Source organism: Astyanax mexicanus, chromosome 1 (assembly GCF_023375975.1).
Source record: "Astyanax mexicanus isolate ESR-SI-001 chromosome 1, AstMex3_surface, whole genome shotgun sequence".
Taxonomy (NCBI): Eukaryota; Metazoa; Chordata; class Actinopteri; order Characiformes; family Acestrorhamphidae; genus Astyanax; species Astyanax mexicanus.
The window spans coordinates 9,640,728-9,656,430 of NC_064408.1; the positions used below are offsets into that span (position 1 = coordinate 9,640,728).

General features: G+C 39.1%; 1 protein-coding gene across 3 annotated transcripts in view; it reads right to left on the reverse strand.

Annotated features, from left to right (window-relative positions):
* hook3 (hook microtubule-tethering protein 3) overlaps positions 1-15,539 on the reverse strand; it is a 77,492-nt gene extending 61,953 nt beyond the window's left edge. For all 3 annotated transcript variants that reach the window (XM_049463499.1, XM_022668825.2, XM_049463466.1), the window contains exon 1: positions 15,156-15,539. In XM_049463499.1, coding sequence (XP_049319456.1) covers positions 15,156-15,218 — 63 coding nt within the window. In that variant the 5' untranslated portion in view covers positions 15,219-15,539. The remainder of the gene's footprint in view (positions 1-15,155) is intronic.
* Between the last annotated feature and the right edge of the window lie 164 nt (positions 15,540-15,703).

Sequence of the window (15,703 nt, forward strand, 5' to 3'; positions counted from 1 at the left end):
TAAAATATATTAGTGATGTCAAACACTACAAAATTAATTACAACCAACTTTTTTTAAATTCTGAAGTTCCCTGTATTTTTGAGAGGGAGACATTAATAATAGTGTAATGTGGTTTATGTCAGGCAGACTAGAGCTTTTTACTGTATTATAGGATCTCAGGACAGACCATATGACTAGAAAGGAAAAGCATGCACCAGATTATAAGGCACAATGGCGAATTTTTGGAAAAATAAAAGGATTTTAAGTGCGCTTTATAGTCCTACAAATATGGTAATTCTATTGTGAGCAATCACATGCACATAATGATCCAAACACTGTAGACAGAAAGCCTTCCCTGGACAATAGAGACAGTTACTCCAACACAAGCAGGATACACTTGATTTAAAAATGGTTTAATGTGCAATAAGCACTTAAGTGGTTAATAAGTGCTATAAACCTGACCCTCACACCTCTAGTGTCCTATATCACCCCTCCACTCTCACAGGGTAAACACACTGACTGCTGTTCAGATGTTAAATATAGCAACCTCACATGTTGGTTAAGAAATGCCACACAACCATAGCATGCTGTTGATGGCGGTGGATAGAAGGTGGCACAGTTCAATAAGAAGAAGGATCTGGAAAACCTACGCAAACCATGGGGAGGAAGAACTGAGACTATTAACTGTATATAGACTGTCATGGGCACAGAGACCAAACACAGCTAATTGGAAAAGTTCAGAGGCCAGTGAAGCCCTCTATTATTCATCCTGTTAGTGCCAGCACCACTGGCAGATGGAGGCACGGCTTAAATTAATGAAGTCCTGCAACCAGTGGCACACTCGGGTGCGCTATTCCAACAGGACATTGCTAGTCCACATAACGCTGTTGTCTCAAAAGCTTACCTTATAGACCCAAATACTGTGCAAACAGAAATTTAGCTCACTAGCTAATGCTAGCCAGTTAGCATAACAAGCCAACACACCGAAGTGACGGTAGCTAAGCTCTGTCGAGTCGCTCCGTTCTGCCTGGAGAAAAATGAGAACAGCACTTTGTCTAAGGAGCTCTTGCTGCTGTTCCTCGCTGTATGAGTGTTTTATATGAGAAAAATAGAAAAACATCAGCAAATAGCAATTATTCACTCAGAAAAGAGAGGAATTGAATTGCTTAATCGATCCACAGCTCCTAGAAAAGTCTCCCAGACGAGCCCAGAAGGAAGAAGGGAACTGTGGCTGATTTCAATACTGTAAGGCCTCTAATGTCTCCAATAATAACATATTGTAATTTGATTTTGTAACTTGTGTTTTACTTGTGCAACAGAGGTTTTGTGAAATATCTCCTTGAATACATCTGAATATTTTGAGTATTTTAGGTCCATTTATAGTGTTTTTGGAACTTTTGCTGTGTTAAAGTTGTTGGCATATCTCTTTTTACGGCCTACAGTTTACATTCTTCAGCAGTTTTTTCTGCTAATTCTGGATGTGTAGCTCAATAAATATGACCTACATCTAACGTATCGATACAATGAGAGCATACTGTTACACAAAAATGGTTAACCTTTAAAAAAAGGTTATCATGGTGGTATAGACTTAAAGGGTTCTGTGATCGTACAGAGGAAATCCCCACCCACTGGCTTCACTCAATGTGAGGAAACCAGAGCTGTGGAGTCTATGGAGGGGCTGGACACTCCTATAAACTTCCAGCCAAAACAGACAGTCAGGGTCTGCAGGCCTGTATTCCAGAAATCTCGACCTTCTAACACAGACTCAGAGTACACCAGCAGTTACACCAGTTCCCTGGATTTCTAATAACCACTGAGGGTTCTGTAAAATCTTCCAGCCTACAGTACATTCAGCACCACAGAGACGGTTAAGAGTAATGGCTGAGGTCTGGGGATGCAGCTGGTCCAGATTGCTAGGTCTTTTTTGGAGCTCTGCTAACAGCTATGTGAGGAATGTAAGCAGACTACATTATTTCCAGACAGAGTGAGGAACGGCCAATGGCGTCTTCATGCTGTCACAGAGCTGCTCATGCTGGGTGTGTGCTGTTTATATCACATCACTGAAAGCTATGCTGGGGATCCCTGGAGCTGCTGGACTAGCAGTACTTTTAGTACTAGCTAAAACTCACTCTGCAGTATTAGTATTAGGAGTTGGGAGTCTTATCCTTAACCAATCTTCTCCTTTTTTTCTTATTAGTGTGTTTTTTTTTTTAAGATTGTTGGCTCCAGAACAGCAGCATGTGGACCAGAAAAGGTAGGGCCACTGGTTGCAGGACTTCATTAATGTAAGCCATACTGCCGTCTGCCAGTGGTGCTGGCACTAACAGCATGACGAAAAGAGGGCATCACTGGCCTCTAAAACTTCGCAGTTATCTATGTTTTGTCACTGTGCCCATGTCAGACAGTCCATAGTCCATCAGCTCTTGCCTCGCTGGTCAACCAGCTTGTTTATATAGGTCATGGTGGCCATCATTCTGATATTTAAAAAAATCTGCAATTAATTCAGCTCAGAAATTCTACTGTGGAGTTCAGCTGTCAGCAAGCACTAAGCTGATAGCTGAATTCCAGAGTTCTGAGCTCAATATCTAAGGACTCAAAAGAACTATGGCCATAAATCACTTATAATATCAAACCAAAGAGAACCTCCTAATCAAACCAGTACAGTGCCATCCATCTGTTATCAATATTTAGCGATTAGCTCAGCTCAAAAAACATCGAGGCTAACACACCCCAAGCCTACTGCTGAGTTTGGCTGTTAGCAAGCATTGAGCAGGCATCTACATTCCAGTGTTCTGAGGTCAATATTTAAGAACTTGAGTGAACTATAGACATAATCCACATATCATATCAAACCTAGGTTATAAGAGATATAGTTACAGTATTTACAGCCTCTGTTACTGACTGATGGTCATTACGAGAAGCTGCCATCAGTTCAACACATTCAAGCTGAGCACAAAGTGCAGAACACTACTGTAGACTACTGTAGTCTGGCAGCGTGATGATACACAGCACAGGCAGTGGCTTTATACTCATATATCGATTCATATGGAGATCAGAATTATATTGTATTGGGACTGAAATTATGAAATATATATTACTATTTATAAGTTGTCACCAAACCATCCATCAATTCTGCTTAACCAGCAGCAGTTTGTAGTATTCTACCCAGCAGAGCTTCCCCATTTCTTTCTGCTCTCAGAACAAGGCTCTCAGTGTTAAGGACACCCACAACTCGGCTGAGGGTCAGAGGAGAGGTCACAGTTGGCCTGAAGTGTTGGGCCACCACTTCTACAGCTCGTAAATACACAATGAGACACGTTCTCGCCTGAGAACAAGGAGGTAATGCAAAAGGGAAAGCTGTACAGTTCATTTAAATGGAAAATTTCAGAACACAAGCATGTTTGTGTGCATGAGAAATCAGAAATTTCAGTTCCTGCAATACAGCGAGTCGTACTTAGTGGTAGAAATGGAAAAAGGTTAATGATTTGGAAATTAATAATAATAATTAATAATTAAAGGAATTTTATTAGGAATTTGTAGCCAAATCACGCACAGCATAATCTCAACCGGAAACCATCGTCCACATGGAGGACTGCAGAAGCAGCCAATCATGCACTGCATACTCTTAACCAGAAACCACAGAAACCATGAGGAGATACTGAGTGCCAATACAGATATGGGCACGCACCCACATATGCATGCACCCACACAATTTAGAGAATCCAATTTACCTGATCTCCATGCATTTCAAAAGTGGATGGAAACCAAAGTCCCTGCAGGAAACCCATGTAAAAACAGGGAGACCATGGAAACTCTACTCAGATTGGGATTGAACCCATAAGACCCCAGCACTGGGAGGCAAACGTGCTATCCACTAAGCCACCATGCCGCCCACAAAACTCTAATATTCTGGACATTCTCTTTTTAAGCTGTGATGAGTGAGTGCAAGGCGAGTCACTTTTTCCTCAAAGAAAAAAAGAGACGAAGCAACAAACCGCAGACTGACTGTACACTATCAATATAATCATGAAACCTGTTCAGTGAGTTGATGGAGACACAATGTCTACTGTTTAACTGCTTTAATGCAAGGTTTAAATCTGATGCCAGTGCTAAACAGTGACAGTAGTTGTCAAAAAGGCTACAGTAACTCAGATAATTATCTAAAAAGAATTTCAGTAAGTTGAACACATAAAATCTTGACGCAAATAGCTAGCTAAAGCAGAAGACCACATTAGGTTCCGCCACTTCTTTCAGCCAAGACCAGAAAGCTGAGGCTGCAGTGAGCAGAGGATCAGCAAAACTGGGCATCTTAAGGATCAAGCATGGTGTGATAAATCTGGATTGCTGCCAAGACAGCATCACAGAGATGCTTGAGTCAACAATTTGGTGGCAACAATTTAAATCAATGGACACAACCTGCCTGATGTGAAGAGTCCAGGCTGGCGGAGGTTCCAAAAATCGTCAGTCCACCATATGTATGAATTTTACAAGTTAGGTATTTAGGAGCAGTAAAGCCACTCCACTGAAGTACTGTGTTATACAAGAGTTTCAGTTTGGGTCTCCAGTATTAGCATTACCTGCTAAGCGCTGGTGATTCAGAGGTATTATTGGCCTGTAGTCTACTTCTAACCCTGGCTAGCACTGCTGGAGCAGTATTAGCATTACCTGCTAAGCACTAGAAGTATGTTAGGTGGCATTAATGCTCAAGCCTTAGTGGAAATCTGCAAATCTAACCTTACTGTAAATAAACAGAAGCGCTTTACTCACCTAGAAAAACAGTTCTTAGAATAGAAATCTGTGTAGATTAATGTCTAGCGCTCGTTTGATTTGTCTGACTCATCTGAAAATGTTTAAGAATTACAGTTTTGTTATTACAGTAACTTATTATAAGAGAAACATGGCGACACCCCTGTTTCTAACAAGTGCCACTAAAAATGTGCCTTATAATCCGTAGCGCCTTATAGAATGCGAAAAAAAAACATTGTAATGATGTGGTGAAATTTAGTTTTTTTTTTCTTTGCACACTTTACTCTTGGTAATACAAATAAATCATCGCTTTGAACGCCACAGCCTATTTGAGCACTATTGCTGATCATGTGCTTTTCTTCATGATCATACCTAATCTTCAATCATTTCAAAATGGACCCCAAACAGATTTGAAAGAAAGGAATGTTTCAAATACCTTCTAGAATCTTTGCTGTGATAGGTTGAAGCCCTTTTGAAAGTAAAGCAAGGCCAAATCCAGTATTAGTTTGGTGTGAAAACCTACTGTAGTGAGAACTACAGGTCATTTCAAGGCAGAAAGTTCTCTGGGGCTTTCTCAAAATACACACCGTACACAAAGAACAGCACACCCGTATTTCCAGGTAAGGATGACTTCAGCGGAAGGAGTCTTATCTCTGTTTCTCTGCTTCCATTCCTACCCTCATGCTTTCCTTTTTATTCTAAAGCGTCCAGTAAGTTATTTCACTGTGGGAAGATCACAGAGCATTTCACATCATCCAGTGACATAGCTGTTGGACAGAATGTAGACATTACTCAGGTGATTATCCCGTTACTTTGCACATTACACCAACAACACCACAGAAACCAACAAGTAACGTTCACACAATTACCAGAGAACCACATTGTACCTACTAACCATGTGAAACACACCGTATAAACCACCCTCCAACATCTAAGATACCATAACCCCATAAAACCCTTCCAACCACCTATAAACACACAAGCAATAACACCCAAGCAATCATCTTGGATACAACAGCAACAATACTATAACACCTTACCAACCACCTGGAACACAGTATCGACCAACAAGCAACATCCCTGCAATCACATACCAACACTTGGAATTCCAAATGAAACAATTTCAACCACCTAGCAACACCAACACAATCCTCTGGGACACCACAGCAACCACACTGCAACACCATACCAGTCACTCATCATAACTACATCAACAATAACCAGGATACAACAGTAATCATACTATAAAACCATTAAAACCACGTGAAACACAATATCAACCTGCAAAAAAACACCTGGGAGACCACTAGTAGATACAACTGACTCAATCAGCAAGCATCACCAAAGAAATTATCCAGGACGCAACAGAACACATAGTAAAACACCCTACAAACCACCTGAAAGACCACATCAACCAGTATGCAACACCTGGGAGACCACAAGCACATACAAAGCAACTCCTCACCAGGCAACACCAAAGCAATCATACTTTAAACACCCTATCAACCACCTGGAACACCATATCAATCAGCAAAAAAACACCTGGGAGACTACAAGCACATACAAACAACTTGATCACCAAGCAACACCAAAGCAATCAACTGGAACACAACAGTAATTACACTATAACACCCTACCAACAACCCGGAACACCACATCAACCAGCAAAAAAACACCTAGGAGACCACAAGCACATACAAGCAACACTTCACCAGGCACCACCAAAACAATCATACTATGAACACCTTATCAACCACCTGAAACACCATATGAGCCAGCAAGCAACACCTGAGAAACCACAAGCACATACAAAGCAAATCCTCACCAGGCAACACCAAAGCGATCATACTATAAACACCTTACCAACCACCTGGAACACCACATTAACCAGTAAAAGTCACCTGGGAGACCACAAGTACATACAACCAACTCGATCAGCAAGTAACACCAAAGCAATCATCTGGGACACAGAAGTAACCATATTATAACACCCTACCAACCACCTGACATACCATATCAACCAGCAAGCAACACTTGGGAGACCACAAGTACATACAACCAACACCAAAGCAATCATCCAGGACACAACAGTAATCATAACACCCTGCCAACCACCTGGGACACCATATCAACCAGCAAGCAACACCTGGGAAACCACAAACACATACATCCAACTCAATCACCAAGCAACACCAAAGCAATCATACTATAAACACCATACCAACTACCTGGAACACCATAACAACCAGCAAAAAACACCTGGGAGACCACAAGCACATACAACCAACCCAAGTAACCCGCTTTGTCCTCACAGGGGCTGTCTAGATTATCAATGCACTCATCAACCCCATCTCTGAGGACACCACCACCACCAGCAGCAGCTCACCGCCTCCTCCCCGACACTCCCCGTAATGACAGTAGCAGCAGTGTGTCATCAGCCTGCTGTTCTGAGGGAGTGATGTGTTCAGGCTTGTGTTTCCTCACAGGCTCTGCTGCCATCTTTCCACAGTGTCCTCCTTACCTGTGAAACTGGAAGTGCCAGACACCTGTTTATCACCCTGACGCTCGCTGCTCTCTGGAGTCCAAGAACACTCAGTTTAGTGTCTGCCTGCAGTAACACCAATCCCAGAATGCACCAGACACTCAAATAGAGCACTGTGCTTACACAACAGGTGACTAAAATCTCTTTCTTACACATACAGCAATCTCAGGGTGCAGGGGAAGTAAGTTTAAGATGTAATTTATGTGGGGTACAAGATAGTAAGCATGATGCTACCAAAAGTCGTAAACCTTAATTAGCAAATTCTACTGTAAATTAACTTAATACGAAACTATTTAGCAGTGATCATGTGTCTACCAGGGAAAAACACAGCAAAAAAAACCACAGCAACACCATACAATCACCTAGCAACACAATAGGAAAGCCATAACAACATAAAAAAACATATTTCAACACAAAATTAACTATGCAGTATTGTGGACAACAAACCAAGCACACTAAAACGTTTTACCAACCACCCTAAACACTCAAATAATAAGGCAGCAACACCACAGCAACCACCTCCCAAAAACTGGCAAACCTGAAGCACATATACAATTCCATTCACCTACCAATGTTACAAGCAATAACCAGACCAACCGCCTGTGGTCATTATTTTTTTAGAATTAAACCACAGTTAGTTCCGACCCTGCAATGTCTACGAGTGCCGTTATCAGCTGGTAATGCACTGTAACCGAAGCTCTCCATGTATTACTCCGCCTCATACAGGTAACCTAGCAATGATGCAGTGCTTACAAGCCAAACAGCGCAACTACAAACAGAGCAGCAATGGAACTATTTTAATTCTTGGAGTTTTTTATAACCAAACAGATTGTATTTTCTCCTCCTCTTTAGCTCAAAATCTTTTAATAATCAATAAGCGATAATGGAAGTGTGGTATAGTCACAATAACACACTCGAGATTTGTGCTATAACGTCTAATATTGGCACTGTTGTGCTGTGGTAGTACAGCAGCACAGCAGTGCCAATATTACACATTTTAGCATCCCCCTCTTGTGTATGACTGCTTTATTATCATTATTAAATATTATATATTTTTAGCAAATCTACAATTCCATATTAATATATAATTGCAAATCTACCAGGGACATGGATTTGTGTAGGATACCACAAAAACATTTTAATCACTTAGAAACACAAAGTCAACCATGCAACATTTTAGCAATTACCAATAAATCTACAATTCCATATAAATCTATATTTCCCAATTTACTAGTGGCATTGATTTGCATTGCTGCAAAGCAATAAATACTGCAATACCAAGTTTATAATATATTACTTTATTTAAACTGCAACACACAAATGCATACAACATTGCAGGTTTAAACAACCACCTGCAACACCCAATCAACCAACATCTGAGACACTTTAACCACACAGCACTCTTTTCACAGCTGCATGCTGGAAATAATAAACATTGTTGACGCCTAGAAGGTGTCAGAATGTGCTCAACTGCAACACAGTCAAACAGCTGACCAATGCAGGTGTATCCATTAAAATATACCAGGGTCAGCATAGGGCAAAAACTTACAACCTTCATAACTACCCCTGTGTTATGCTAATGTTTAGGTGTGGGCTCCAATTCACCAGTTTAACCAGTATTACTGTCACACAGCTAAACATAGGGTGAGTCACACTGCACACCAATTGGCTCTACAGTCCATAATCACCATCACCAATTCACCAGAAATAGCTTTTAAGACACTGATGAATTCAAGAGTGAACAATAACAGTTCATGTTACTGATCTGGCTCTATAATCCAACCCATAGTATAGATCATCTTAAAACTGGGGACCCCTTAAAGAGCCACTAAAACCTACACCATATTTTTTCATTAATAGCTGAAATACGTAAAGTGGCAGACTGTATTATTTTGTTTCTAAACTGAAAGCAGAAGCATTTCTGAGTGGAGAAGAGATAAAATATTGTGTTTCCGGTGTGCTGGAACGACCATCCCTGCTAAACCTAATATATATTCTTTATAAAACCTACTGTGTCGGGTAGCTTTTCGTAGGAGTTCTTCTGGCCATGTCACACATCTTTATGTACTTATACACTAAAAGAGGATCCGGCTCAGTTTTACTGAACGCGAGCAACTGGTGGAGCATTGGAGACTTCAGAAGAGGAAAAGAAACACAGAGCTCAGTAGCTCATTCACTCATAGTAAAACCAAAGAAACGAAGGAGGGAAGTTTCTGACTGAGCACTCTCTCTCTCTCTGAATGTACATATCCTGGAATCGGACTCATTCTCTCTGAAAGGAGACACCCGCATCACACCCGCCAAATTTAAAATGATTCATCCGCATGCTCTGTGCAATTACCCATTCTCACCAGAGAGGGCCCTAATTCCCAAAAATCACAGACATGACTTTAAATAATGAAACATTCCTGCTTAAAACTTTTATAAACAGTTCCTAAACTTAAAAAAAAAAATACTTTATTGTGGTAATTTCTGCCTCTGCAGCGCCCCCAATCAATCAATAATACCGCCCCCCTGCTTACATTCAATCATCTAAGCCTGACTGATATCAGAGGCACACTGCTGCAGTTAAGCCAATCAGCTCTCCCTCCTCCCCTGCCTCTAAACCCATACATCACCCAGTGCTTCTCCCAAAATACCCCTCGCATTTTCTAGCCTTTTTCAAATTTGAGCTGTGGGTGGAGTCAGCAAAAATTGGGGGGTTTAGTGCCCCTTTAATATTGAAACTACAGTCTGTTGCTGATAGGCAATACTTTTCATCTAAACACAAACACCCCCCCGACACACACACTCTATGCTCTTTGCCAAATGGCAACACTGGAGTGTTTTGCAACCTCTTAGCTAAGCTATTTACCCTTCAAAGTGGTGAGAGCTGTGCTTAGCCCCCTGTTTCTCCCCCGCCTCCTTCAGTACTGAAGCTGACTGTGGTGATGTAATCAATCACACGTCAGGTTTAGGTATAAACAGCTAAAGCACTCTGACCTCTTAGAATACATTCATTATGGAATTATTACATTACATTACATTACATTTGGCAGACGCTTTTGTCCAAAGCGACTTACAATTTTCCTGAAATGCACTAGTAATTGTCACTATTTGAGACATTATTAAACATTAAAATAAAAATTAATGCTAAGGAAGGTTAAAGTTAATTTAAAAAAATATGGCAATGATACACTCTAGATTAATAGCTAGTGTTACTTAATAATTAGTTAAGGATTGCAAGGACTGTTAATAAATGTACCCTTATTATAAACACTTTAAATTGTGGATGAACTTAGTTGACAATAATGCCAATTATCTGTTAAATGATCAGCTGGTTTAATCCCTCAACACCCAGGAACTAAATTATAAAGTTATTTATTTCAATACAAAAGCAGACAGAAATCAATTCATTATTTTGTGATGTCCTACAGGGCTCTATATTAGAATATATTTAAAAAAAAATGATTTTACAACAATTACGACGGAAAATTAGTTTTGGCACTAAATTACAGGAGTGTGGGAATAAATACAAGGTTTAAATCGTTATTTAAAGGGCCTATATCCTATTTTTCACTTCTTACAAGGCTTACTTAGGATATTTTTGTGTTTTTTAATGTAGGAATGCACAGAAATTAACATTTTTGGCAGAAACTGAAACCAAGTAGATAATTATCAATAGCCATTAAGCAACCTCTCATTTCCCTTACAATTAAACAGGCGGTAAGCATGTAAATTTACTCTATTGTGATTGAAACACTCCTTATAACTTCAGTGTAAATGGGTGTGACTAGACTGCTATAGCCATAAAAGGTTTCACTTTTTGTAAAGCACTGTTTTTTGGGATTGTTTAAATCAAATTTTAGGAAACCAGTCGTAGAATAAAGAAACATGCGATCAATAATACAATCTGAATTAAAGGTGATTTTTATCAAAACAGTGGGATCTAATCACACTGATATCTAGTGGGCGGGGTTTAATCACAATACTATGTCTATGTTCACATTACAATCCACTTTACTCAAAACTGTATCTGTGTGTAATGTGAACGAATCTATCCCTGAAACACCTCACATGGGCATATTGATACATGTATAAACATATCCTTCTTCACCAACAACAACAAAAAAAAGTCATATTAGAGAGACGACTCGAAGCTTTATAAAGGGAAATTGATGTGTTTGTTAGCAGCTCAAATGTGGAGCATCTTTTGCTGGAGTGGAGAGTAAACAGCTGGTCTGAAGTTCATGCTCAGGTCGAGAAGGTGAAAAAAGGACCAGGTGGTTTGCTTTTGCTGTTTTTGCAGCTATAGCTGCACAGCTGCACCAAGAGATAGAGTGTGGGTGTGAGAGAGAAGTACGTAGCGCAAAAAAAGTAAAAAAACGTAAAAAAAACGTAGCAAAAAGAAGCATGAATTCAGATTTGATGTTCATGGAATGGAAACGTATACATTTTAGGACCACATATGAAAGTGACTTAAATCTGCTTTTAAAAAAAACAGACTTGGCATGTTCACACAGCCATGAAAAAAATCAGATCTGAACCACATTGAGCCAAAACTTCGAACTTAAGTTACCTCAGCCTGGTAATGTGAATGTAGCTAAATAAACCACTTCTGACACCAACTCTACATGTCAACTAATAATGGAAAATCAATATCGTCTATTGTGTTTATTTACATATAAAACAGCGAACAGCATTTTAGCCAGTCATGCTAAATCACTAATACTTCAACAACTGTGACTTCACACACACAGAGTGCACGGACTGCAGTAGATTGAGAAACACGTATATATTTTCCAAACTATGATTAATCACAAATTTTGTTGTATAACAAGGGTATAACTGTTTTGTTAAGTTATTCTATTATCGTTACATAAATGGCATTTAATGGTTTTAAAATGACAATAATGTTGTTTACTGCTGTAATTTCTGGGATGATATATCGCCTACAAAAACTCTTACTGTGAAATAGGGGTGTGCCATATTGTATTGTACCCAATAACATCGTCAACATTTTTGAATATCCTGAAGCCCTATTATACCCTGAAATATCGTGCCATATCACCCACCCCTAATTATCACATCAGGGTACTAATTGTTTGCTGTTTTTAGCACAAAAAAATAAAAATTCTAACTGTTCACATTTCCCATTATATACTGTATCTACTAGAGACAGATTATATCTGTCCAGTATAATTTATTTTACTTTAATCCTGGATATATGGAGATATTTGGAGTGCATTATCAGTATCATGACATTCTGGATCATTGACTAATGTTACAAATCTGATAAAATTCTTGTATTTTTTTAATATCTCAGTTAGGGGTGTGCCATGTCATACTGTGTGCAATAATAAAATGTAAATTTCATTTTGTTGCTTTATTGTATTCTTTAAATATCTTTGTTTTTATTCAGTGCAAAAGTATTGTTATCGTGACAATACCATGAAATTTCGTGATATTATTTTAGGGCCGTATCACCCGCCCCTACTGTGAATACACCCTTAAAAAAAGAAGGAATGTCCGGTTCTCCCAAGATATAGATTTTCTTAACACTGATTGAGAATGTCAATCATTGTCTCCAAACAGCAGCTTCATTATCTGTAATAAGTGACCCTGCATTCCTATAGAGAAAATCTCTTTTTTTTTTTTTTTAGCTTTTATTATCAGCTCAGAAGAGACTCAATCAGAACAAGAGTTCTGGTTCACAGGTGGGTGTAACCTCACTGTAAACAAGCGCAGAAACCAGGAGAAACAGCAGCCAGAGGAACCCTGACTCAAGCTTTCCACTGTAACAGCTGGCCAGATGTGTAAAGCAGCTGATCAGTTTAACTGCAGCTCTTAGTTTAAAGCACACAGCGTAAAGTTTAAATAGCCTACAAACATTACCCGGCAGCGCTGCGGCCTGAGCGACCTACTCAGCTACTCTATCACTTATTCCCCCTCACAGAATCCGTCTGTTACCACTGAGAAACACCTACAGCTAACAGCAGCAACACGGCCATAAAGCACCGGGGGGATGAAGAAAGTAACAAAGGCCCTGAACAGCAAAACCAGCCCTGAATCTTCCACAAACACACAAACAGCAGACGAACTGAGGGAGAAACTGGACATTAAAATGGCTTAAACAACAAAACTGCCAACAAATAATTGATTTAAGAGGCGAACAAACCAGAAAGAAAGGGACAGCAATGGAAAAAATGAGCAATAAACAGCCAAAAGAAGACAAAAATGATCTAATTTGCAGTTAAAAGCTAAAGAGAAGATAATAATCAGGTAAACAAGGGGAGGGAGATCATAAAGAAGCCAGAAAAGTTTATATTTATGGATTTACACATAAAAAACTCAAACACAGACCTAAAAACATAACCATTTTAAACCTTGCCAAACAAAACCAAAAAAATGAGCTTTAATAAAAAAAAAAACAATTAAAACTCTTCAAAATGATCAATATAATCACAGCAAGTCCATATAATGAAAGGTAAACACAGACCAAAATCAAACAGAGGGTGAATCAGTATAATATCTCCTAAAAATTACAGTCTTAAACTAGGTTCAATAAAAGTACACACAACCATGAAAACAGACAATAACAAGTTTAAACCAGGAAAACAGACAACAGCAGGGTTCAAACCAGACACGAGAGGTCTAAAACAGGGACAGTAGCATTTTAACAGCTGAATATGGAGAAAAAGAAAAAACAGTATTTTAACGTCCTAAATCCGAGTTTAAACTGGGTAAACTCTCTAAAAGAAAAGAGATTATGAAATTTCTTTAAAGAGATAAACACTACAATATTACAGGTAAGTACAGACCTAAAACAGACAACAATGGCTTTAAACAGACAACAGAACTCTGATAAAGGGAGAGTGGCTTTATAGCAGCTGAATATGAAGGAAAACTGTATTTTAACTGTGTTTTAAGTATTTAATTAAGGTTTAAAGAGAGTTTAGAGCTAATAAATAGACTATAATGGGGGTATCACTATAACATATTTTTTAAATACCGTATCCAACACAGTTTTAAATCAGGTTTTAACACAGCTGGTTCTTATATTGCAGGTAAACACAGACCTAAATCAGACAACAGAACTGTAATAAAGGGACAGTGACATAATAACAGCTGAATATGAAGGAAAACAGTATTTTAAAGTATTAAATAAGGGTTTAATCAGAGTTAGAGCTAACAAATAGACTCAGTATAACATCTAAACGCAGGTTGTAACAGCTGGTTCTTATTCTGCAGGTAAACACAGACCCAAAAACAGACAGACAGAGGTCTAATAAAGAGGACACTGGCATAATTACTACTGAATATGAATGATAACAGTTATATTTGTGAAATAAATCTGTGTTTAAACTGGGTAAACTCTCTAAAACTGTATTTTTAAGTCTTATAAGCACATAAATACAGACCTGAAAACAAGACCACACTAGACATCTCGAATAAAAGGACCAACATTATTAAATCCACCATAAATTACAAATATACAAATATACTTTAAACCAGAAAACCTAGAGTGAAAAGAATACTTTTAGGTATCAAATCAGAACTAACAAACAGACACTAATGAGGGGGTATCAGTAAAACATCTCCTTAAATGACAAACACAGTTTTAAACCAGGTTTATTTAAGTAAAGACAACCATGAAAACAGATAATAACGAGAAAATCAGCATTTAACACAGCTGGCTCTAATACTTCAGGTAAACACAGACTTAACTCAGACAACAATGGGTTTAAAACAGACAGACAGAGCTCTAATAAAGGGACAGTGGCATTATTACTGCTGAATATGAAGGAAAACAGGCATATTTCTGTGTTAAATTCGGGTTTAAACTGGATAGAAGGAACAGCTCTATAGCTGGGTTTAGTAACTCAGGCGGTACCGGCGGTTCTCTTACCCAGGTCAGGAGACTCTCACACAGCTCCACTCGGTCCACCGAGTCCAGAACACCGGTACTCATCTCAGCTCACTCAGCACCGACCCGCCGCGCGCTCTATCCGCTTTATTTCAGCTATAATTCGGATTATTTGACCGTTACAGGCGGTAACCGGGTTCAGCGCAGCGATCTGAACAAACCCAGTCCGGCTTCAGATAAACACTCATACAAACCCCACAATCCGGATTAACCGCGTCCTGACTCGGTTCGTTTCTTCGTGTGTATCCTCGCTGTCGAACTACGACGGAATAAACCGAATTAATTTTGTTTTTTAAAGTAAAATTCGGATTAATCCGCGGAGACACACATACACACCGCCGCTCCGCCGGGGCCGCTATGCTAAGCTCAGACTGCCACCCTGCACAAATGCAGCCAGCTAAGCGCCTGTCTGAAAATACGGCTTAGAAAAAAAATACAGCTCTGAAAAAAATAACAGACAACTTAAAAATTAAGAGTTTCTTTATAAAGTTTCTTTATTTTACCAAATTGAAAGCCTCTGGAATATAACC